Source organism: Rattus norvegicus, chromosome 3 (assembly GCF_021556685.1).
Source record: "Rattus norvegicus strain SHRSP/BbbUtx chromosome 3, alternate assembly SHRSP_T2T, whole genome shotgun sequence".
Lineage (NCBI taxonomy): Eukaryota > Metazoa > Chordata > Mammalia > Rodentia > Muridae > Rattus > Rattus norvegicus.
The window spans coordinates 131,733,382-131,760,260 of record NC_141536.1 but is presented as its reverse complement, the minus strand read 5'-3'; the positions used below and the strand labels follow the sequence as shown (position 1 = coordinate 131,760,260).

The window sequence follows — 26,879 nt, the reverse complement described above, 5'->3', positions numbered from 1 at the left end:
CTCTAAAAATTACTAACACTGCAGTAACAGCATCTAGTGAGTAAGTGAAATGAGGTTTCAGACAGCAAACTCAAAGTAACGATGATGAGCATGCTAAGCAGCTAAACCAAACAGCTACGCAAGGCAGGTGATGGATGACGTGAGCAAGGGATGCAGCAGAGAGGTAGAAATACTGAAGAGAAGCCAGCCTGAAACTCTGGAAATAAAGAACGCTGTGGAAAGTCTCAGCAATCCAGTGGCCCAAGGAGAGAATAGAATGTGAGTAATTGAAGATTAGATACGGGAACTAGAACAATCGAATGAAAAATAACAACAAGGTGACTTCAATACCCGACTCTCACCAAACTACAGTCCATCTCAACAACAGCAAAAAATATCTAAGCTTGGGGCTGGAGAGATGGCTCAGCTGTTAAGAGCACTGGCTGCTCTTCCAGAGGACCCTGGGTTGATTGCTAGCACCCACACGGAAGCTCGAAACTGTCTGTAACTCCAGTTCCAGGGCATCTGACACCCTCACACAACCATGCATGCAGTCAAAACACCAATGCACATAAAAATAAATAAATTATTAAAAAACTGACTAAACAGCATCTTAGCTCAAATGGACAGCCATCTTCTATAGAATATGCTACCCACGCACTGCAAAACACACATTTTTTTTCTTAGCAGCCCATGGAATTTTCTCTAAAATAGATCATACATTAGGAAACAAACCAAGGCTCAAAAAATACAGTTAAAATCTGAAAACTTCAAAAAGCCTTGGTATCCTACCTGATCACATTGAAGTAAGCTAAACATCAATAACAAGAAAGGCTCTAGAGCACGGGCTCATGGAGATCAAACAGTACACTGTTAATCAATGAGTGTGTCCTTGAAGGAACCAAGAAGGAAATAGAAAGCATTCCTAGAATCAAGTGAAAATGAAAATAAAACACACTAAAATCTGTGGGTTAAAAGCAGCCCAGAGGGGTGTTGATTGCTCTAAGCACCTGCACTTAAAGCTGAGAAGCAAGGAATAAATAACTTAAGGATACCCAAAGCTCTGGGGAAAGAAAAACAAATCAAACTCTAAACAGGTAGGTGGGGCAAAATCATTAAGATCAAGTTGGCTTTATTTCAGACATGCAGGGATACTCAATATATGAAAATCAATAAATGGTCTCAAGAACAGAAACCACATGGTCATCTTGCTAGATTAAAAAGACTTTTGACTTAATCTGCCAAGAGGTGGCCTGGGCATGAGAGAGATGCCTTTGCCCCTCAACACCTATGGCTGGTGGAAGAGCCCTGGGGTCATGAGAACAGGATAGCTGAACCTGCCCTCACTGACTGCAGTGCTCCAGAGAGCAGAACCTGCACCTCGCCTAGGCCTGGAGGGTCTGGGCCTGGAGGGTGGTATGAATGCAGGGCAGCTGGCCCTGCCCCTTGCTGGCTGCAGCCTTGAGGGAATTAGCTGGGGCAGTGCTGGAGAGCTGGCCCTGGGGTGGGAGTGCAGGAGAGTCATTGGCCTGACCCACTCAGTTATGACCCAGGACCAGATCCAGGGTTCTGAGTTGGCCCACCCAACATCTACCCCATCTATGAACTGCTGAAGTATGTGAAGTGGGAGCTCCTGAAAATCCAAAGCTGCAGGATCTCCATGACACAGGGCAACAACAGAATATCCAGGAGGAGTCCTGGTGCAGATCCACCATTAATAGTGTAGCAGAAGCCAGGGGTATTGAACCAGACCAATGGCTCATTGCACTGAATATTTCAAGGAAACATGAGTAGGAAAAAGGGTGTGCTGTGGGACACACCGTGACACGCTGCAGCTTCCACTCCATGGTTTTGTTTTGTTTTGTTCATTTTTGTTTGGTTGGTTGGTTGGTTGTTTGGTTGGCTGGTTTTTGGTAGGGAGGTTGCCGGGCAGAAGGCAGATACAAAGAGACAGGGAAATGAATAGGATTGGGGTGCATGATGTGAAAGAGAATCACAAAGAATCAAAACATACAAAAGTAAATAAATAAATAAAAAGCCAGGCAATGTTGCACATGCCTTTAATCCCAGCACTTGGGAGGCAGATACAGGTGAATCTCTGAGTTTGAGGCCAGCCTGGTCTACAAAGTGAGTTCCAGGACAGCCAGAGCTGCAGAAAAACTGGGGGGGCAGGGGGCAGAGGGGGCGGGGAGGGTCCTGAGGTTACTAAGAACTATACCTCAATATAAAGGCTATAGTCAACATTATATTAAGTGAGGAAAAACTTTCCACTAAAACCATGAGGAAGACAAAGGTGTCAGCCGTCTCTGTCTCCACTTCTATTCAGTTCAGTACTGGAAGGCTTGTCTAGAATAGTAAGACAAGAAAAGGAAATAAAAGACAAGAAAAGGAAATAAAAGGCTTACAATGTCAAACAGTCTACTTGCAGATGATATGACTGTGTACATAAGAGACCTTAAATATTTCACCAGAAAACATTTAGAATTAATAGATACTTTCAACAAAGTAACAAGATACAAAATTAGCATATGAAAATCAGCAGCCTTCCTGTACAAGCATACTGAGAAATCAGAAAAAAGATCTCATTCATAAGAGCCTTAAAGGTAGGTAGATAGATAGATAGATAGATAGATAGATAGATAGATAGATAGATAGATAAAAAAACATGTTAGAATATCCTTATCCAAGTGTGGAAGTTTGAATAAGAATGGACTCTATATGCTCATATATTTAAATATTTAGTCACCAGGGAGTGAAAAGGAATGGAAGGATTAGCAGGTGTAGCCTTATTAGAGGATGTGGGGGGCAGGGGAACTTTGAGGTTTCAAAAGCCAGGCACAGTATGTCTGTCTGTCTGTCTCTCTCTCTCTCTCTCTCTCTCTCTCTCTCTCTCTATCTCTCTATCTCTCTATCTCTCTATCTCTCTATCTCTATCTCTCTCTCTCCTCTACCCCTGCTGCAAATGAAGAGTGGCTCTCAGCTACTAATCCAGCACCATCCCTGAAACCACACTCCTCACCATGATTAACAGACTAAACCTTTGAAACTGTATATAAGCCCCCCAATTAAATGCTTTCATTCCTAAGAGATGTCTTGGTCATAGCATCTCTTCTCAGCAATAGAACATTGACTAAGATACCAAGTATATGGAATACCTCCATGATGAAACATAAAACATTAAAGAAAGAATTCATGAAGATGGTGAAAAGATCTCCTAGGTTCACAGATTAGTAGGAGTGATATTATTAAAATGGCCATCCTGTCAAAAACAATCTACAGAGTCAATACAATCTCAATCAAAACTACAAATCTACAAACTTGAAACTAGTATTCACATATTAGAGACAACATTCAACATCTGTATTTCTGGGCCTTGGTTATCTCACTTAGTATAGTATTTTCCAGTTCCATCCATTTTCTGTACAGTTTCTTAATAGCTGAATAAAATTCCATCGTGTCTGTAGAGGTCAGGAAGCTAGAAATGGCCCATGAGAGGTGGCAGGGGAAAGATCTTAATGGGACAAGAAATAGAACACATTTGATGTGAAAGAAAGAATGAAAATACCAGGAGTTAAAGGTTAACTGAAGAGGGTAGGGAAGGAGAATGGGAAGTTAATTAACAAAAACTAAAGATCTATGAAAAAGCCTTACAGAAGCCTATTATTTTATAAGCCAAGTAAAAATATAATTTAGAGGCTGAAGAGATGGCCAAGCAGTTAAGAGTATTTACTGTTCTCCCAGAAAATCTGAGTTCAGTACCCACATCAGGCAATTTATAACTGAAACACTTCAAATGTCAACTCTGGATGTCTTGATCCCAAAACACAAATCTGAATAGCCAAGCCAGTAGTACCTCTTCCAGAACCCAGCACCCTGTTATAATGGGCTGTGAGGAAAGCATTTAGCTGAGGCATAAGACCTACCTCAAAATAGCAATTATGAATACGTTCAGAGACCTTAAGGAGGCTATGAATAAAGCCTTGGTGAAGACTGCACAGATCTAAAGAAACAGTTGATGAAATTTATTATTTATTTATTTATTATTAATGAAAAATTCAAGACATAAAAATAGAATTTAACAAAGAAACAAAATCAGTAAAGAAAACACAAACTGAAATAAACCTGGAAAGGAAAGATTGGGCATGTCAAACAAAAGCCTCAGAGGTAAGTCTCACCAGCAGGTTAGAAGCTATAGAAGAATTTCAAATCTTGAAGACAAGGTAGAAGATATAAATAGTTCGGACAAAGAAAATGTTAAATCTTAAAATAATCCAAGCAAAAAAATCCAGGAAATCTGAAGCACTGTTAATGCTATACCTATTTATAGAGGAAAGAGAAGAAACACAGGCCCAAATCCCAAAAAAATACTTCTTTTAATATTAGAAGAAAATTTCCCTATCTAAAGAAAGAGGTGTCTATCCAGATGCAAAAAATGTACAGAAAACCAAATAGACAGGAACAGAAAAGAAACTGCCCATGACACATATTAAGCAAAACACCAAATGTACAGAACAAAGAAAGGATATTAAAAACTGCAAGGAGGGAAAAAGTCACATATAAAGGCAGGCCTATTAGAATAATACCTGACATTTTTTTAAAAAGATTTATTTTATTATATATGAGCACACTATAGCTGTCTTCAGACACACCAGAAGAGGGCATCGGATCCCATTACAAATGGCTGTGAGCCACCATGCAGTTGCTGGGAATTGAACTCAGGACCTCTGGAAGAGCAGTCAGTGCTCTTAGCTGCTGAGCCAGCTCTCCAGCCCAATACCTGACTTTTCAATGGAAACTCTAACAGCCAGAAGGTCCTGGACAGATGTTCTACAAGCTCTAAGAGACTACAGGTGCCAGCCCAGACTATTATACCCAGAAAACCTGTCACAATCAAAGGAACAAGAAAAACATTTCAGGATAAAAACAAATTTAAACAATTTCTATCCATCAATTTCAGCTCTACAGAAGGCACTAGAACCAAAACTTTAGTCTAAAGAGAAATATAACTACAACCAAGTGGACACCAAATATAATAATCCTAGAACAGTAAATAAGAGAGGGACCTCCACACCACAATAACAGGAACTGATAAACAATACTTATTAATAAATTCTCAACATTGAGGCTGGACAGATAGTTCACTACTTAAGAGCACTCATTCAGAGGACATGGGTTCAATTCCCAGCATCTACATGGCAGTTCACACCTGCCTGTGACTATTCCTAAGGGATCTGACATTCTCACACAAAGATATATACAAATAAAATAAAATTTTTAATAATAATTTTTTCAATTTTTAAAAAAACATCTGAGAAATAAAACTTTCAACATCAAGGGTCTTAATTGTCCAATAAAAAAAGATATAGACTAACAGATTAGATTAGGAAATAGGATTCATCTTTCTGATACAAACAAGAAATATACCTCAACATCAAGAACAGATATAACCTAATCACAAAAGTAAAGAGGCCCAAGAAGCAATCAGGAATATATCTCAAAATACACTTCAACTGGGGTTGGGGATTTAGCTCAGTGGTAGAGTGCTTGCCTAGGAAGCACAAGGCCCTGGGTTCGGTCCCCAGCTCCGAAAAAAAGAACCAAAAAAAAAAAAAAATACACTTCAAAACTAATCAGAAGAAATATAAAGGGACACGACACACTCATCAAAGGAAAGCCCCAGCAAGAAAATACTACAATTCTAAACGCGCGGCAAACATAACAGCACTCAAGTACGTAACAGAGATTACTACAGCCAAACCTGCAGTGAAGTGGGATCTCGATGTCCACTCCTGCCAACACACAGGCCATCCAGGCAAACAGTGAACAGAGAAATGCTGAGCTAAATAATGTCATAAATCAAATGGACGTCTCAGACATCCACAGTGTTCCACCTATGATTTCTTCTCAGCAGCTCATGGAACCTTCTCCAAAACTGACAACATATGAAGATACATAACAAGTCTCAACAAATATAAGAAAATTCAAGTAACACCCTGATCATCATGGATTAAGCTGGATATCAACAAGAGAAACAGCAGGAAGTATACGGATGCTTGTAAATTGAACGACACACTCCTAAACGAAAACTGAGTCAAGACAGAAATCAAGGAGGAAAGTTAAAACCTTTTTGAATTGCATTAAAATGAAAATACAACATCCCCAAACCTACGGGACACAAGGAAAGTGACTCAGAGCATTAATCAGGTAAAAATATCTGGAAAGATCTCATATTAGTAACTTACAGACACACTTGAAAGCTCTAGAACAGGGGTTGGGGATTTAGCTCAGTGGTAGAGTGCTTGCCTAGCAAGTGCAAGGCCCTGGGTTCGGTCCCCAGCTCCGAAAAAAAAGAAGAAGGAAAAAAAAAAAAAAAAGCTCTAGAACAACAAGATGAAATTCCAAAGAGGAAACAGGATAGAAAAATCAAACACAGGGCTGAAATCAGTGAGATGGAAACACATAGAGAGAGACAGAGAAACAAAGAATCAATTAAACAAAAAGTTGGGTGTTCAAAAAAATCAATAGACAAATACTTAGCCAAATTAATCAAAAGATAAAGAGATTAAAAAATTAGGCATGAGGGCTGGAGAGATGGCTTAGTGGTTAAGAGCACTGACTGCTCTTCCAGAGGTCCTGAGTTCAATTCCCAGCAGCCACATGGTGGCTCACAACCATCTGTAATGGGATCTGATGTCCTCTTCTGGTGTGTCTGAAGACAGCTACAGTGTACTTATATATAATAAATAAATAAATCTTTAAAAAAAATTAGGCATGAAAAGGAAGATATTACAACAGACATCAAGGACACTCATAAGCACGTACTTTAAAATATGTATTTAAAAAAATTTATTCCACCAAACTAGAAAACCTAAAAGAAATGGGTTCATTTCATATTATAAACCACCTACCAAAGTTAAATCAAGATCAAATAAGCAATTTAAACAGACTCATAACCCCTAGTGAAACAGAAGCAGTAAATAAAAATCTCAACTAAAAAAGCCCAAGGCCAGATGGAGTCAATACAGAATTCTATACACCTTCAAAGAAGAACTAATGCCAATACCTCCCAATCCCAAATTATTCTGTAAAATTGAAACTAAAGGAACATTTCCTGATTCTTTTTATGAAGCCACTAACACCCTGATACTGAAACCACACAATGACCCAACCCCCCCAAAAAATTATAAACCAATGTCCCTTATGAAAAGAGATGCAAAACCCCCAATAAAATATTTATAAGTCAAATTCAATAAGCAACCTACAGAATGGGAAAAATATTTATCAATTATACATCTCATAGAGGGTTAGTATAAGATCTGGACCAAATTATCTTAGTCAGGGTTTCTATTCCTGCACTTGGTCATTCTATATCATGACCAAGAAGTAGTTGGGGAGGAAAGGGTTTATTCAGCTCACACTTCCACATTGCTGTTCATCACCAAAGGAAGTCAGGACTGGAACTTAAGCAGGTCAGGAAGCAGGAGCTGATGCAGAGGCCATGGAGGGATGTTACTGGTTTGCTTCCCCTGGCTTGCTCAGCTTGCCCTCTTATAGAACCCAAGACCACCAGCCCAGGGACGGCACCACCCACAATGGGCTGTATCCTCCCACCTTGACCACTAGTTGAAAAAATACCTTACAGCTGGGTCTCATGAAGGCATTTCCTCATCTGAGGCTCCTTTCTCAGTGATGACTCCAGCTTGTGTCAAGCTGACACACAAAACTAGTCAGTACAAAATCCAACCAAATTTAAAAATGGAGTATAGCCCTAAACAAAGAATTCTCAAAAGATAAAACACAAATGGCTGAGTAACATCCTTAGTCATGAGGGAAATGCAACTACCTTGAGATTTCATCTTACCCCAGTGAGAATGGCCAAGATTCATAAACAAATGACAGTACACGCCTGCAAGGATTTGGGGAAAGAGGAACACATATTCAATCCTGGCGGGAATGCAAACTGGTACCCACTGTGGAAATTAGTGTGGCAGTTCCTCAGGAAGCTGGGAATAGACCAACCTCAAGATCCAGTCATACCATTCCTGGGCGTACACCCAAAGGATTGACTATACATCCTACTACAGGGATAGTCACTCATCCATGTTCATCGTCCAACTCGTAAGTACACCGAAACTGAAATCACTCTAGATGTCCATCAAATGATGAACTAATAACAAAAACATGGTGTATATTTACACAATGGAATATTATTCAGCTGTTAATTATGAAATTTTCATGTATATGGATAGGCCTAGAAACAATCATCCTGAGTGGGGTAACCCAGACCCAGACAAAGATTTCCTGTTTTCTCTTATATGTGGATGTTAGTGCTTAAGCTTTTGATATGTGTGCTACAGTCAGAAGTCAGGTACCAAGTAAGGAACCAGGGAGGAGGAGGGGAATCTTCCAAGGAAGAGGAAGTAGAATAATGTGTTATTGAGAGATAAAATGTGGAAGGAGATGGAAGGGAAGGGGAAAGGAAGGAATGTGGGGAGGGACAAGTAACATCAAAGGATTGCTTGTTTGTTTGCTTGTTTGCTTGCTTGCTTGGCTGTCCTGGAACTCAATATGTAGACCAGGCTAGCCTTAAAATCACAGACACCCTCCTGCCTCTCCCTCCCCAGCTGGGATTACAGGTGTGAGCCACCAACACGCCCACCCCTAAAGAAAAGCCATGTGGACTGTCATTCACAACCATCCTTAACCCGGTGCCAGGGGATATGGTGCCTTCTCTAGACTCTGTGGGCACCAGGCACCAGGAACACACATGGTATATATTCATACATACAGACAAAACACATAAAATAAAATAAATAAACCTATTAAAGATATTTTAAGGAAAGTCAAGTGGAAATCTACTGTAAAAGCTTCTTAAAATACATACACATATGAAAGGAATTTAAATGAAGTCCCAATAAAATGGGGGAGACCAACACCCCAAACTAGACATCTTATGCCACAAAATAGCACCTCCAGGACCAGGAATAGCTCACACCATATTGAGTTGTTAGCTAAGGGGTCCCAGAGACCCTCCAAGCATCACAGGCTGTCGCCAAGGCTACTGTTTGCTCTCCACAGCCTGAGGTCTACTTCTGAAGACACCACTTATGTCATTGAACACGGAGAAATCAGGCGGTTGCCCCACTGGAAGCTGCAGCCCTACTGGAAGCTGCAGCCCTACTAACTAGCATTCATTGTGATAGAAAGTACTCTGCATTGTACTGGGGGAGAAAACCCGTAGTATCACCCAGCTGCAACCACGTGACCCACAACAGCAACCAGCCTGCAACATACAATGGCGCAACTGTGACACAAATTATATGGGAATAACCAACATTGATTGAATCTGATTGAATTCAAGGCCCACTCCTTGAGATGGAACCAATATCTGACACTGATAACGTGGCCAAAAACCAGAGAACTAGGTGGCCCATGAGTCCCAGGAGAAAACCTACTAACATTGTTCTGTTAAAAGAACAAAGAAATAAAATGACTTACTGACATATTGCTCTATCCATACATCAGTACATCATTCAACCACACAGAGAATCAGCTTCTTGCAGGAGCTGGTAATTAACACAGAATTCCATGTAGGGGATCTGGTCTGGTGCTGCTTGTATTTAAATGCTAAATACTAGTTCCCAGATCTGGTTCTTCTTCTTCCTCCTCTTCCTCCTCCTCTTCCTCCTCCTCTTCCTCCTCTTCTTTCTCTTCCTTCACCTTCACCAGCACCACCACCACCAGATCATTTGTTCTACCAAATGATGCTACATAAACCTTGCTTCCCAAGTTAATTGGTCGATAAAAGACCAAAGCCTGTGATTGGGTGATAGATAGAGGTAGGTGGGTTTTCAGTTACCCGGATGTGGGTCACAGGGAGAGAGAATGGAAAAGAAAGGACACAGGAGAAGAAAGGAGACAGGAGAAGAGGAAAAGAGATGGACAATGAATACACAGCCAGGACAAACAGCAAGCAACAAGGGACATATGGCTGGGACATGACTTAGAATAGTTCCAAAGCCTGACCAATCTAGGCTTACAGCTCATAAATGAAATTTCTGGATTACGCGCCTTTTATATGGGCTAGTTAGAAACCATAATTCCTTCCACAGACCCACCCCTGGACAATGTACAGAGGGTGAGAGACTTTAGAGGACTCGGTCCTAAAACGGGATGTCTTTATCAAACCCTTCCCCTCAAGGTTACAGAAGAGCAGGCAGAAAGATTTTCAAACGTAGCTCCAAGGAACAGTGTCTTCTGGACACAGCAGGACTGATGTGCATAGAAACTCAGAGACTCGACGGCCTGCACAGGGCCTGCACTGGTTCAAACATGAGGTCCCAGTGTGGAGAAAGAGAAGTGAACGGGCAGCCCCACCCATAATCAAGAGGCTATTTGCAATTGATAGACATCTGCTCAGAAAGGAAAACCCCTATCTTCTCTAGTAGAGTGCCGGTGGGTATATCAACTAAATTCCTGGCAACACAAAATAGACATGCGCGCGCGCGCGCGCACACACACACACACACACACACACACACACACACACACACACACACACGACAGAGAGACGGATGTCTTTGGTGGGCTTGCCTAAGGAGGTTTTCCTCATACAGATGACAAAGGGCAACTACTGTCAAGGAAGTGGACCAGAAAATGGTTGTAAGTCCAATTGAAAAGCCACGAAAGAACCACCTGTATGAAAGCTCAAACTCCCAATTCTAAGAGTCACCCTTTGATGCTGAAGGCAAAGACAATGTCATCTGGTGGGTGACCACATGGGTATCCTTGGTGAAGGGTGTTGTTCATTACCCCTGCATCAAGGACAAGGTTTGCCTGATGTAGAGTTCTGTCCCTTAACCACCAGCAGTGGGTCCCAGTCAAATTGTCAGTCAATTTGATCACCACTGACCAAATGCCTGATAGAACAAACCTGCAGAGAGGAAAGGTTTCTGATGGCTCAGAGTTTCGGGCATTTTGGTCTCCTACGGCAGGGGGAGCATGGCAGCTCGTAACATGACTAGCATGTTCTCTTACTCCATCTGCACTCCAGCCTATGGGATGGTGCTATCTACATTCGCTAAGAGGCCTTTCCCTTACTTACTCCTCTCTGGAAAAGACGCTCACACATATACCCAGAGGTGAGCCTTACTAATCTCCTATGAGCATCTCAACCCAAATAAATAGATGATCAAGATTAGTCATCAGAGCATTGAAGAGATCCAGACCCAGAACCAAGTATTACCTACTATCCTGCTCTACTCCATTTGAGCTCTTAAGGGACTCACTCAATCAATACCAGCATCCCTAAAGTGGTATCAAACTGCTTGGATTAGTCATCAACATCTTAGCAAGAATTAGGTTCTGGGCCTAACTTTGATTCTAATAACCATACTGAGGCTCTGGGCATCACGGGACAGCATCTGAGCTGAACACAGGAAGTACCAGAGGAGAAGCAGAGGCAGATGAAGATTTACTCTGTTAAGACAGCTTGCCTGGAAAAGAGCAGCAGCCCAGGGTGCACGGCCAGATCCTAACTCAGGGTCAGGTTTTCACTGAGTGAGCACAGCATGGCCTAGAGCAAGGAAATGAGCCTCTCTGAGTTCCAGATCCTCACATGACCGATGCACAACTGGGCATTTTGCTTAAACAGTACTCAAGTCACACTGCCCTAGTTTAAAGAGAAATCAGACAGAAGACACTCAACATTAATGAGAGAGAAACACTGTTTGCAGAGGCGATGGTACATGGGCATAAGGTAGACTGGGGTCCGATTCCACTGCTGACATCACTCTTGTTTTGTCTCCTCTGCGTGGAACAATGCTTAAAACAGCACAGGCTCAGTTTATAAGCACAAAATCATTACAGGCGCTGCCAGAATGGCCAGCACATAGCCCAGGACTTAGCAATGACTTTAAGAATCCAGATCTTACATGTGCTCCAGTTCCTTCTGTGTGTCTTCCATGGAAATACCCAGCAAGACACAAATGCCCCGTCCGATGGCGCTGATCTGCTCTCCTCCAACTAAAAGGAACCAAGAAGGAAGAAAGACTTAGATATAATCAGGCACTGTGAAGTGTCTTTTCAGTCACTTTACGACCATCCTTAACATCACACATCCTTCTGCCCACTTCTTTGGCTAAGGTCGGTGAGTGTGTGAGTCAATGACTCCCATCCGATCTGGTTTCTTATCTGGAACCCATCGGAGCTGTAAGGTGAATAATCTCTAAGCAGGGTATTAGCACCAGATCTTATTTGCAACTTTGGGTTCATTGCCTGGAACGTTCCACAGTTCCATATATGCATCTGAATAACAGAAAGGTGATTTCCTTCTCCAGAGACTCCAGCTCGGCGAGATTAATTCTCAGAAAGGAGAGCCTCTGTTTTTCTTGTAAATCAGCAAACCTAGTAACTCAAAACATAGACAGCACAGAATGGAAAAATGTTCATGGCATAAAAACAAATACGTTTTTCCTGCTTATTATAAAGGTGAATTCATTACCCATAAACGCTGTGACTTACGTGGTAAGCTTCACCTCAGAAAGAGTGCTGTCATCTCCCAACATATATTTCTAAAGTAACATTCTGAGCCAATAGCATCTAAATCTTTTTAAGTCATGCATTGTGTCCATATAAAAAAAAAAAACCTCTAAGAACACCATGCTAATATCTGTAGTCAAATGTACTCCCTACTACTTTTAGCGAGTATCTCAAAATTTTGGCACAGTATCTAGACTAATATTCATCATTATGGCGGTGAAGTTAAAGCTCATATTTTAAGTGGCAACCTTGATTAATTTCCCCCTTCTTGCCCCGTCTCATTATATTACTGTTGTTTTTCTTTTTTTAATTTCATTTTGTACTGACCTAATGTTCCAATCAGGAATAGAAGAATGAATTCTGCCTCTGTGTGTGTGTGTGTGTGTGTGTGTGTGTGTGTGTGTGTGTGTGTGTCTTCTGCTGTGCACCAATATCTGCAAATATTCCTAACAAGGAAGCACATACTAAACCCCAACTTCTTCAACTTTCGATTGTAATTATATATGGACTCACATGACCAAAGGCAAGGGTTACAAGCAGAAAAAAAAAACTGGCAACAATAAAAGGTTTCTGAGTGCGCAAACACCAAAACTTAACACAAATCTGAACACATAATGTGTCCCAGGTGCTTCTGGCAGTTTTCATTCGTGCTGCCTCATGATGCCACTTCAATGCAGCCTTGGTGCTGAACACAGAACACGCACACACGCCACACAACACCAACAAACACTGCCCGAAACGACTCTCCTCAGATTTGACACTCTCCCTCGTCCCGACGGTAATGTTTTATGGTGCACACCCAGCTTTATGCTCTTTGTGCTCAGAAACACCATGGCTTATAGGAAAGAATGGCTTTTAACATTCCCTACTACTATTCTTCAGCACATAAGTATCAAAGTAATGAGGCCGGCAAGCATAGGGAACAGTTTAGCAAACTGGAACTCCACTTGGTTTGGACTTTGCACTCTTCTCTGAGCCATGTACCTAGCAACCTCTTAGCAGCCTAGGACCCCACCTGCATAGACCTCATGAACACTTGGGGTCTCATTACATTATTTGTCATTACATTAATTCGGGTCATTTACAGTTGACTGAATTTTTACACTGATTTGTCTACTCGTGTGACAGACATGCTTGTGCCACAGTATGCATGTGGAGATCAGAGGACAACTTGTAGGAGTTGGTGCTCTCTTCAGGTCCTCAAGCTTGGTGTCAAATGCTTTTAACTGGCTAAGCCGTCACATAGGCCCTGTATAATTGCTTCAAGCAATGGAAATAAGTTGTTCTCCTTGGCAACTTCTTGATAATGCCCCCATTACTACCCAAACATATCCTGGAATACTTCTAGAAACTACAGGCAATGGCCCATCCACTCTAGACACTTGAAAGTCATTCGGGTTACTCCCTGACTCTTATCCTGAACTGTCTCATTAACTTAAGCTCAAGTATGGTCAAAGGACTCCCTAGGGAAATTCCAAGAGTGTTAGACACTCCGTTTAAGTACCAGCCCAGGGCCTCACATGTGCCAGGCCGTGGTTTGATAGGACAGGGTTTCACTATGTAGCTTCAGTCTACCCTTCAACTCACCAGGTAGCCCATGCTGGACTCACACTAGAGAACTCCTACCTCTGCCCCCATGGTGCTGGGATGATAGGAATAAGCCACCATCTACAACCAAAGGTACATTTTCCAAACTCCTGATCAGCAGGATAGAGGGCTTAAGGGACCAAAGCTCAAAGTTTAATATGTTGGTGATGACCATAACAAGTAGACAGATTCTCCCCCCAAAAAGCAAAGCCATCTTTCATCAATGAATTTTCCCAATTTTCATGTGCTCAATATTTCCTGAAATGTTATTAGTCCCATAAACTCCAGTCCTATTCTGCTCCTTATTAATCCAGAATGATTTCTAAAACTAAAGTTAGCAGAACAGCTTGCAAATCACTAAACAGGATTAAAAGGTGGGCTCTTGGGTCTAAATATGTGGTTTGGCTACTTGGTTGGGGAGGAATCTTAGATCTAGATTTAAACTTAAAAACATGTATTTGGTATAAAATGGCTTGAAGAAAAAGATATCTGTATTGCTGAAACTGAAACTTTGGGGAACGGAGTGTCATAGGGTCTCTTTTGTTGTCTAACCTGCTTTGAATTCCTAGGCTCAAGGGATCTCCTTCCCCCCTCCAAAGTGCCTGTGACTACCTGTGCTTGCCATAATATCGACCTAAAAATGTAGTTCTGCCAATATAAACTTAAAATACACTGGGCAGTGGTGGTAGACACCTTTAATCCCAGCACTTGGAAGGCAGAGACAGGTGGATCTGTGAGTTCAAGGCCAGCCTGGTCTACAGAGTGAGTTCCAGGCTAGACAAGGCTACACAGAGAAACCCTGTCTCCAGGAAAAACAAACAAACAAACACTAGATGGGTGATGGCTCAGCAGGTGAAGACACTGGCTCTCAGGCCTAATGCCCTGAATTGAATCCCAAGGACCTGCATGGTAGTGACACATCTAAATTGTTCTCTGGCCTGGACACCAGTGTCTTGTTACACATAGAAACACACACATGCACACCAAATAAATAAATGTATTTATTTTTTTTAACGTAAGAATGAAAGAATGGCACACGTGGTTTCTATTTTTTTTTAACACTTTTCAAATAACTACTGTAGCTGGATCCTGAATATTTCAACTAGACTCCCACAGTCAACTGATGGCTAACGGTTGAACATCTTGCTCCATATTGAATTAGTAGGAAAGAGAAAACATGTCATCTCGAATTCTGTGGTTCTGTGCCGCTCAGAACCGACATCCAGAACCAAAGGATGATCTGCACCTAGTTAGGATGCCTGCATGTAATGGCTCACAGCTGTCAGAGTTCAAACAATTAGCAATCCCTGGTCTGTGCATTTTATCATGAGCCAAGTTCCATTTAAAAAAGAAAAGATACACAAAGGGGTAGGGGGGGGGGGTGCTAAAATGCAACATTTCAGACTGAGAGGTGGAAAACGAGGGAGTCTGCTCCGGAAATGCTCCCTATGTGTTGTTTGTGCAACAGTGCATTCAACACCGAGCCCTGGGGATGCTCACAGGTTCTGACACCTTGTCTGTGGGGAACACACACTCACACACACACACACACACTCACAAAGATAATGATGATGATTATAATGGTGATGACAACGGAGATGAGGGTTTATGTAGCAACAAAAGCACGGAGCCTGAACCCGTGGGCGGCCAGGCACGTGCCGGATCTTCTCGGCCACGGCGCTGCCCCGGAGCTGCCCCGCAACTCGGGGCTGCGGGGAACCCTCACTCGGAACAGCGGGTCGCGGGGGTCAGAGGCTGCTCCTCCCCGGCCCGCCCGACTGACCTGTGACGCTAGCCCGGGTGACGCGCTGCACCACGGCCTTCATGGCGGCGGCTGTAGCGACTGGGACGCGCCGTGTAGTCAGACCTTGCGACTCCGCCAGTGGCTCCTCGGCCGGCGCCCTCTACCGGCAACACCGGAAGAGCTCCGCGAGGACCCATTCAAGAGCTGCATCCCGCCCACGTCGGCCACACCTATCCACCAATTGGCCCCGCCCATGTCAATCACGCTCACCTGTCACCTATCCATAATCTAGTCCGTCTGTGGTAGGCCCCGCCCTATCCACCCCTGAGCTCCTTAAGCACTGTAGTCCCAAACTGCCTGCCTAGACTCCATTATGTCCAGACATACATTGATTTCTGCTCCAGTTTCTTTCTCTTTCAGTTTTACCCCTAGTCTTTTTCCTGCTTTTCTCCCTCTTTTCCAATCCTCCAGTCACAGATTTTTCACTTGTTCCCTAGCCTCAGCAGCAAGCCTGTTGCTAAATACAAAAGGACCCGCGGCTAAAATAGCCATTTAACTACCTAACAACTGATTTAATTTAGACACATCACGGTGGTAAATAGGTATATGAGTCTAGAATTCTAATTCCTTCCTAATACAAATCTAATATGTAGCTCTATCATAGGATTGTTAGGAAATTCGAATAAGCTGTAAAGATGTTTAGATGGCTACAAAGAACTGTATAGCTATTACTGTAGCAAGTTTCCATTACTAAAACATAGCATCTTCATGGCCTAGTGGTAGAGCACGTGATTATAATTAAAACAATAAAAGGAAGGGAGGGAGGGAGGCAAGATCATCCCAGCTACTTGAGATGAAGCAGAGAAGTGTTTTAAGTCCATGAGTTCAAGACCACCAAGGCAGGCAATATAATGAGGCTTTTCCCTTAAAGAAGATATGGGAGTATCAGAAAAAGTTCACCCACTTCAGAATGTCTTCGCTTTGAAAACCCCTACCAGGATTAGCAGATTCAGGAAAGCATTTGATAGAAAGCAGTTTGATAGAGCTGTGATTTGGCCAGAACACTCCAAGGAACAGAGGTTGCACATCTGAGATCCAAGCATTCTGGAGGCTACAGTAGGAGGTAGCACAGGATACAGAGTGGGACATTGTCTCAAAACACAACAAAAAAAGGCCTAGAAACATGCATTATCGTGTGGTATCCACCAAAGACTACTCAGACCAGGGCTTAAGGCAATAGAAAGTCTTTATTAGCCAGCTGGAGACTATACTGGGTGTTCAGGATCCCAGCATAGCCCAGACTCTTTTTCAGAGTGAGTATGTTAGTTAACAAGCACCGTTAGGCAAAAGCAGAGTTACAGAGATCAAAGAGCAAGGTTGGTACATTTAAGGACTTTCCCAGAACTATGGAGTTTGCCTGATTTGGTCTTCCTTTTTTGTTTTGGCAGGTGCTGTCTATGTGCTGAGTTTTATGGTCTGAATGGTATTTCTACCATGGAATCAGTTGTGCGAACATCTGGGAGCCTCTTCCATGATGCTTAAATATGAAATAGTGAATGCAAAATTGCATGAATTAAATTGTCACAGATACCCATAACAGCAATAAGATAAATGGGCTTCCTGATCCTGAAGGACACAATGGTAACGATGCAACAATAAAACTTAACCTGGTGGGGGTTGGGGATTTGGCTCAGTGGTAGAGCGCTTGCCTAGCAAGCGCAAGGCCCTGGGTTCGGTCCCCAGCTCCGAAAAAAAAAAAAAAAAAAACTTAACCTGGGGCTAGAAGTGTAGCTCAGTGGATATACCTACCTACCTCAGTGGATACAGTACTTACCTACCACGTAGGAAGTCCTAGGTTCAATCCTCAGGATCATAAAAACCAGGGATGGCAACCCTTACCTGAACTGGAATACCGGCACTCAAGAGGTAGAGAGGCAGGAGGGTTCAGGGGTGGAACTATACAATCGGAATGCAGGCTGAGCTGCATGAGACTCTGTATCTAATTGTTTTTAAAAAATCTAAATTAAGAACATTCTATCAGGTAGTCAAATTTTCACATCCAAAGGAAAAAAAGTCTGGCTCAATGGGTACAGACAGGCACTCACTGCCTTTAATGACCTGAGTTTGATCCCCAGGTCCCTCCCTGACATCACTAGACATCCTCCGAGCTCCACATGTATCCTATGTCACATGCAAATGCATGTGAACAGACTTGTACACAAAATGAATAAAATGTGAGAAGGCTGTACTATATGCATGAACTTTGGTACATCCTGACCAGGATAAAAAGAAAGGGGAGAAAGTTGTTATTAGGATGCTAACAGTGAGCCCACTGACCCAGGAAAGCACTGTTTATAATTGTGGTTTCATTACAAATGATTCATATTTGATTAAAGACCTTTCTCTGAATAACTGGTCTACAAATATTAATTTGGTTCTTCCTAATTTAAAAAAAAATCTAGTTTGCTGTCGGTGGTGTCTACCAAAAATGGGAATTGGATCCCCTGGGACTGAAGTTATAGATTGTTGTGAGCCCCCTTGTGGGTGCTGGGAATTGAACCCAGGTCCTCTAGAAGATATCCCGTGCTCTTAACCATTGAGCCATCTCTCTAACCCTTTATGCTGTATTCTTACACTATACTGCTGCCACTGACAGTAGAAGTCTCGCACTTTATCCTACATGTGATGTTTTAACACCTCTTTAATGCCGGATGACATACTCCCTTAGCTCTCACCTTTCCTTATTTTTCTGGAAATCTCTAAAGATGGGAGATGTTTTGTAAGACACCCGCTGTTTGTTTCGAGTGCTGGGGATTTAGTCAGTGCTTTCTTTACACTAAGAGAGCATTCTACCAGAGGCACCTCAGCTCAGCCATCCACCTCATGCTACCCCTCCTGTCTTAGGCTGATCCTCACCTTCAGCTCGATGTTCTAACATAAATATATTCAATTAGTATTAACTGGCTCTTGGCCTAGCTAAGGAGATACCTTGGCAGCTGGGATTCTTATCATACCATCCACCACTATTCCTTGCAGGGACTCAAATAGCTATGAGTAAATACCACCACCCAGGAGCTGGGGTGCGGTGGCACATGCCTTTAATCCCAGCACTTAGAAGACAGGCAAGCAGAGCTATTCGAAGCCAGCCTGATCTACATGGAGTTCCAGGATAGCCAGGGCTCCATAGAGAAGACTCTATCAAGACACCAAAAAACAACAAACGAGCAAAAACACCACAGAAGGGTAGAGACATAGCTCAGTGGTTCAGAGGTTCAATTCCCAGCACCCACATGGCAGCTCACAGCTGTCTGCCGTTCCAGTTCCAGAGGATTTGACACCCTCTTCTGACGTCGGTCATGGAGTGCACATACATACTGTCCCAAAGAACAGGTCAAGTCTATCTAACTTATGTTACATTCTAATTCATAAGGTATCCAGTAGATGGTAGAGGGCTGCTTTGAATGCCCCATGAGATTGTACTCCATCCAACCTTAGTGGAACAGCTAAAGCACTGACTAATAGCAGCAGGAAAAATAAGTTATATAAACTATTTGCCAAAAATTTAGCTTACAAAACCTGAATGTAATTTTCATTATCAGAGCCAGAGAAATCATTCAGTAAGTCACCGTGTTTGATGCTTGACAGCATGAGTGTGGATCCCACATAAAGTCTGATGAAGAGGCATGTCTTAGTCCCAGCACTCCTACAGCAGAGACAGAATCTCCTGAAAGCTTACAGCACAGCTAGCCTGGGGTACCCAACGCAGCAGCAAAGAGAGATTGTCTTTCAAACAAGGTGGTAGGTTAAGACCAGGACTAACATTTAAAGTTGTCCTCTGACCTCAACACCCATTCACGGTATGTGTCTGCCCTCGGATACAAATGTGTGCACACACTAATTTTTTTTAATAAGATTTGTTTTTATTGCTTTTAATTACATTCAGGTGTGTACGTCTTCCAGTGGAAATGTGCTTTGAGGGCAGGTGCCCACTAGGGTCAAAGACATCAGATCCCCTGGAACTAGAGTCTATGAATGTGCCGGATGAGAGCGTGCTGAGAACTGAACTCTGGTTCGCTGGGAGTACAACGAGTACTCTTAACTGTGAACTATTTCTCCAGCCCCATAAGTAGATTTTTAAGAACTGAAATTTCAGGGCTAGTGAGATGGTTCAGCAGGTGCCTGATGACTTGAGTTTGACCCACACAGTGGAAAGAGACAACCAACTCCTACAAACTGTCCTCTGACTTCCGTGCACACATATAGCATGCACACACATGCACACATGTGTACTCACACACACAACTTTTAAAATTTAATGGCTTTATATCAACCTTTCAGCCATGTAAACATGGAAGACTACTTCTTGAATTATGTGTTCAGTATCGTCAAGAAAACACTTGTCACACATTATTAACGCTTATATTTTATAAAGTAAAATTAAATACTCTTTCCACAAACATGAAATGGAAATCAAGGCATCTATCAAACACTGAGCCAAGTCCTTGTTTTCAGGATGCAGCAGCTGTTCATGATTGAGGGCCAGGCCCACCAGTCCATGAGTTCAGATAGTTCAGGATCCTCTGAGTAACTGGAACAGAATTTTCTGAATACTTTACAATTGTCTTCGTATAAAACCCTTTAATAGGCTCAGCCCTTTCCATCGCTAAATCAGAGTCTTCACTTGTAGAAAAAGGCATTTCATTGCTTGAGTCATCCTCTTCATTTTCCCCATAGTCTTCAAAAGAAAAAAGAAAGAAACCTGAAATTATTAACTTAGACATCAGTCATTAAAGCCTTAGGCATAATAAACCAAAGTTTGATTATGCCATCAGATTCTATTGTTATCTTTCTCCAAAAAGGAAAAGCAGAGACAAAAAGGGAAACCATGATGACTGTATGAAATTTCAAACTACAAACCACCTTCATGACCAAAAAATTTCCAGCAGATTTTACACAATGGCTTTATTGAGATCTACCTAACATAACATTCAAACTCCTATTACAAGGCACGGTTCAATGGTATTTAGTCTATTCGGCTTGGGCAACCAGACCCGCAATCGATCTTAGAGGACTTTCAGCCACCTTCCAACCTCACCATCACTCCGGTCTCAAGCGATTACGCCAACTGACTTTCCGGTTCCTTAGATTGCCAGCATGTTATCTAAAGGTTTAAGGAGTTTCACGCAACAATTGAGGTGATTTTAATACTCCTTGGTTGCTGTTAAGGCCTGAAACTGCTTGCTCGCCGCCTGCCACAGGGTCGCAAGGAAATGAACGGCACACGGGCTATTGTCCGAGCCTCTGAAACCCACCTGGCACTACACGGGAGAATTCATAAGTTCTGGCTGAACACAGGGACAGTCTTAGTCAATCAATAAATAAGATGATCCAGATGATAATACTTATTAGTTCCTGGAGTCTTGCTCTTTGCAGATTCCATCACTGCAAATTATCTAAATACTCTTTTGCAGCAGTTTTGCTTAGTACCCCGGGGTTCAAGTACAGAAGGTGGCTTCGGTTACCGGGAAAACAGTCAGGAAGCGGCGGCTGCGAGGCCGATCTTGCCGGAGAATCCTACCTGACATCTTCGGTTTTCGTGTAAGGAAAATCGCCGAGCCCAGCACCGACCAGGCGCCTAGTGCATAGACAATAGACATCCGCCGGTACCAGATCGTAGCCTGGTCAGGACGCATGACTCCATAGGAGAGCTCCAGGGTTCGCGAGGAGGAAGTTCTTCCAGGTGACCACAGCAACCACCAATGGGGCCTCAGCCACTTCCTGGTCAGGCCGCGATGCATTTTGGGACTCGTAGTCCACGGTTAATCCTGGCTAGGAAGGAAATTTTTTTTTTTTTTTTTTTTTTGGTTCTTTTTTTTTCGGAGCTGGGGACCGAACCCAGAGCCTTGCGCTTCCTAGGTAAGCGCTCTACCACTGAGCTAAATCCCCAGCCCCTAGGACGGAAATTTTAATCGAGACCATAGCCATAGGTTAAGTGCTCAGCTGGCTGCTGGCAATTGTACTGTGTACTATGTGATAGAGAACGGATAGTGATTTGAAACTTCCTTACTTGCAAAGTTGTAATACCTGCCCTCCATATGTCAGGCAGTATTTGAAATGTCGCCCACCATTCCGGCTTCACCCTATTGGTTTTTATTCTCCCTCACACAAAGGTGCACACATCTTTAAAAAAAAGGGGGGGGGGCTTAGATTCCATCGACTACTTGTCTTTTTTTTTTTTTTTTTTTTTTTTTTTGGTTCTTTTTTTCGGAGCTGGGGACCGAACCCAGGGCCTTGCGCTTCCTAGGCAAGCGCTCTACCACTGAGCTAAATCCCCAACCCCGACTACTTGTCTTATTAATACACTTCTGCCAGGAATAATTTGTCTGCACACCAGTAAACCAAACAATCTGAGAGTAAGCCTGAAGTGTTTGCCCAGAGCCGGCTGGATAATATATTTTGCCTATTTCAACCTTCCTCAAACTTGATTTCCAAAACAACTGACACCACTGACCCTGCATGCTTTTCTGGTGGCTTCAAAACATTTTTTTCTGTTTCTTTCCTTTTACATTTGTGTTTGCCCTATAGAAATATATACCTGTGTAACATTTAACTCAAAAGGGACTGTGCGTTTAAATATAAAAGCTAAAATTATAAACCTAAAAGCAACCACATACACACACAAAAATCTTTGCCATGCTGGAATGGGCGAAAACTTCTTTGGATATGAGAAGCATGAACCACATGAAAGCTGCTTAACTGGACCTAAGAATCACAGTTGAGGAAAAAGAAAAGTTCTAAGTCAGAAGTTGACATCAGGTTAATCACACTCCACATAATTTTGTGACAGGATCTCTCACCTGTAGCTCACGGACTCAGCTAGACTGAGTTCCAGAGGTCCTTGTGTCTCCACTCCCCAGTAACTAGGATTACAGACACTCACTTATGCCTAGTTTTTATGTGGGTGCTGGGATCAGAGCTCAGGTCCTCCTACTTGTACATCAAGCACTTTACCTACTACTGAGCCCGCTCTCCAGCCCAGATGAGCAGCTGGAATTCATGTTATATTGTCTTTAAAAGCTGGCAGGCTTTCTTTTTCAAGATTTTTCTTTTTATGTGTGTATGCATGTGAGAGAGACTATAAGTCACATATAAGTGGGTGCATGTGGAGACCAGAAAATGGTATCAGATCCCCCTGGAGCTGGACTTATAGGTGGTTATGAGTATTCTGACGTGGGTGCTGGGATCTGAGCTCAAGATTCTCTGGAAGAACAGCAAGCGCTCTTGAACTCATAGCTCTCTCTCTCCAGCCCCTAAGGTTGAACATAGAACAATCTTATAATCTATTCCATTCTACTCCACCCCTAGTTACTTCCTCAAGAGAGACAAAAAGCTGTGTCCAGATATATTTTATTCTCAGTAACAAAAGGAGAAACCACTCAAATCTCTGAGTAGAAGTTAGATTAAAGAGTAGTATACCACTTGGCAATATTTATGAATCTCAGATGGTTTAGAGTAAATGAAAAGCAAACAAGACAAAAACCCTAAAAGTAAATGGAGATAAGAGGGAAAAGCTGGTCAGTAGCCTATGACCAACACCTACAGCCAACACATAGGTTTCATCTAGCAAACTGATTGAATTGTACCCTTAACTGGGTGAAGATATTGTATGTAAAATCCATCTCAACGAAGCTCTAAGGAGCAGAATAATTGTATTATTTCACAATTGCCTTTCTTCCCACTCTCAACTGTTCGTGTTACCTATAACAACCTTTTGGTCTCTCTGGAGTCTCTGCTGTATACAAATCCAGACTGCCAGTCTACTCAGCACTTCTACTGTGCATCACCCAAGCTGCTTAAAACGTACAGTATTGAACTAATGACTGCCACACACAAGAAACAAACTTTCTCTTCCTGTTCCCTAATTAAGGCAGTGATTGCAAAACTAACACCCCAAAAATATTGACCCTTCCTCATCTGTTATTCTGCTCGCCACCTCTGAGGTAAGTGAGAGGTGTGCTTGACTTCAAACCTCACCCGTCTGAGGTAAGTGAGAGGTGTGCTTGACTTCAAACAGAGCTCAGAGTCTTCATGAGGTACACTGGACTCAGGGGTACCCACTTAGCAAGCATTCAACTCTGTACCCCTCTGAAACCCAGAAGTGGGACTGTATGCCCATGTCCTCTGTGCTAGTCTCTTGGAGGTGCTCTCACCTCATTTTACTATTAGAATACCTGGCTTTCCTCTGTTCATTTGTAACAGATAGATAGGTCCAATGAGGAAATTTTAGTTCCAATCTACTTTTAGTTTTATGTACTCCTCTATAAGATGTGTCTCAATTATAAATTATATAAAAATCTTCTAGAAAATGAAATATATAAATTCTTGACATCTGAAATGTTAACTGTTGCACAGTAAATGCTTCTACAGAAGAACAAATATAAACTCAAAAAGTGGACAACTGTCATCAGTCAGGCATCCAACATCCAACTCATAATTCTCTTTCAGGCTCAGCTTGGGGCTGGTGAGACTGCTCAGTAGGTAGACACATGCCAAGATTTGATGCCTGAGTTTTATTCCTGGGACCCACAAAATAGAAGGAGAAAACCACCTTCAGCATGACCTCCATGAGCATGAATATGTGCATGCGCTCTCTCTCTCTCTCTCTCTCTCTCTCTCTTTCTCTCTCTCTCTCTCTCTCTCACACACACACACACACACACACACATACACACACACATACACACACGCTCCGAAATAAAATTTGCATTAGTGTTATTTTGGCCAAAGCCATCCTCATCCAGATTTATTTCCTTTATGATCATTAAGACTGTCACTTAAACAAGTAGTCAAAAATACATAAACTCTGATTTTATAGACTCTAAAACATTAAGGTACAAAAAGTAAGTAACATCTACAATTAGCAGAACATTTATGACATATAATTTCATGTATAGGAAAACAGGTAGAGAGGACTACAAATAAATTATAACCTGAAGACATACTATAACCTGAAGACATACATATAAAAAAAGCCTTGGGTTATTTATTAGAATCTCCCAGAAAGGTGAATGATGCTAGGACACTATCAACAATGTGAGCACAATCTGACAGCATTTTCTTCCACTTCTAGGCTGTGCTACTAGCTTAAGAGGCACTGGACACAGCCAGCTTCTTCAAATGATCCATGAACACCTGCAGGCTGACATCGTCTGTCAGGATGGGCGCTCCAGTTTCCTGAAATAAAACCAGAAAGGCTTACTGACAAGGAACTCAACAGCCACATTTGATTCCCAAGCTGCTCAGGGCCTTCTGCCCTAAAACATTCAAAGGTATTACCTTTGTCCCTCACCGCCCTGTGTTCCGCCTAGCTAATGCTATCCATCAGAAGTTTGCTTTCCTCTAAACCCTTTCCTGAGACTGGGCATTCCTGCCACTGCTGAGAGGGCTGAGTATATAGCTCTCTATTTCATCCCTTCTCAGAGTCCTAGAGACCTGTCTGAAATTATCTGGAGCTCCTCTCCAGTCGTGAACCCTCCAAGACTTGTACACCAGCCCCACATGGAGCACGCCAAGGTCAGCACCACACCTATCTCTGAAGTGTGCTAACAGAAAGGTATCACAAGCAAGTGAATGAATGACACTAACACTAGATGCTATTTATACATCAGAGCACATTTATGAATTAATGTTCCAGGGGAAAAGACTGGATAGAAATCAAAGTCTGTAGCAAGATATCAAATTTGAAAAGAACTAACATATGAACACACCTAAAGGTATTTAGTTTGTATCGCCTAGAAGGTAGCTAGAAATAGTGCTATGGGTAATTTATCTCTTTCTTTCCTAAAATTCAGTAGTCATGAGTATAAGAGTATAGTGATAGAGGTATGACAATCCCAAAGGTCCAAATCAATTACAGAGCCATAGTCACAGAACAGAAGAATCAGAACATTTTTCTAAAAAGCAGTGGCTTTATTAATGTCAGATAAGGTAGATGTTACTGCAGAGAAAATTATTAGAGACACAGGAGGGCTAAGAAAACATAATTCTAAATATGCACGCACCAAACAGGGCTGCGAGGCATGTGAGGAAGTAACTAATGAAGGAACAGAGGAAGAGATAACCAAGAGCTGGGGCTAGAAAACCCATTTCCACACCAGTAGAATGACAAATAGCTGGCAAGGATACATAGGAATGCAGCGATGCCACCAACTGTGACCAGACTGAATTAACATTGGCAGAGCATGCCACATAGCTGCTCTACATATTCTTTTCAAGTGACTCTGGAACATAAAGCAAAACGGATCCTGTCCCCAGATCATAAAACAAACTTCAAGCAAATTTAATAGAACTGAAGTCATACAAAGTATGTTTCCAACCAAAATAGAATCTACACAGAAATCAGTAACAAGAAACAAGGAAAACTCTGCATAGTTGGAAACCAAGCAACACACACCAAAACTGACGAGACACAGCAGCAGCTGACAGGGAGCAGCAGAAACCAGTAAAGCGTCACACTGACAACCACCTGCTTATGTATTCACTAGTCACCTACTTATTTGTTTATTTTACGAGTATAGGTGTTTTACCTGCATGCATGTCTGTCTTGTGCATGCAGTGCCTTTGGAGACCAGAAGAGGGCACTGGATCCCATAGGACTGGAGTTAAGGATGGTTGTAAGCCACCATATGGGTGCTGAGGACCAACTGGGCTCTCCTGAAGAGCAGCCAGGGAATGCTCTTCACCTCTGAGCCCTCTCTCCAGGCCCACACACCAACCATTTATGCTCTATCACCAGAGGAAAAGAACTCTAAAGGAAACAGAAGACAGCAGCAGAACAGAGGTCCCAAGGCTGAAAACAGAGATGATAGAGAAAGTCAGGGAAATGAAGCACTGGTACCTTTGAAGAAAAGTAAACTTCCAAACTCTAGCAGGCCAGGGGAAGGAGATGAAATCGACTAATATAAGGAACGAAACTGGAATGCGACCACAGAGTCTTTGGACAACTAGAGAATGGGGTGTGTGTGTGTGT

General features: G+C 42.4%; 3 protein-coding genes across 5 annotated transcripts in view; all 3 read right to left on the bottom strand.

Annotated features, from left to right (window-relative positions):
• Positions 1–16,012, bottom strand: part of Dtd1 (D-aminoacyl-tRNA deacylase 1) — a 160,436-nt gene extending 144,424 nt beyond the window's left edge. Inside the window, 2 exon segments of the mRNA NM_001398981.1 lie at positions 11,913–12,003; positions 15,890–16,012. Coding sequence (NP_001385910.1) covers positions 11,913–12,003; positions 15,890–15,932 — 134 coding nt within the window. The 5' untranslated portion in view covers positions 15,933–16,012.
• Positions 16,013–20,101: 4,089 nt separating this feature from the next.
• On the bottom strand, positions 20,102–21,590 carry Smim26 (small integral membrane protein 26). The gene is given in 2 exon segments (NM_001106520.1): positions 20,102–20,585; positions 21,429–21,590. Coding segments are annotated over 2 exon segments (324 nt in total). The 5' UTR covers positions 21,544–21,590; the 3' UTR covers positions 20,102–20,376.
• A 3,026-nt stretch (positions 21,591–24,616) lies between these two features.
• Positions 24,617–26,879, bottom strand: part of Sec23b (SEC23 B, COPII component) — a 41,608-nt gene continuing 39,345 nt past the window's right edge. For 2 of the 3 annotated variants that reach the window (XR_015683203.1, XM_087653357.1), the window contains exon 20: positions 24,623–25,084. Coding sequence is in view for 2 of the 3 variants with exons in the window: in XM_087653357.1 (XP_087509483.1) it covers positions 24,995–25,084 (90 nt within the window). In the remaining variant the exon portion in view is untranslated. 3 annotated transcript variants of the gene reach the window in all.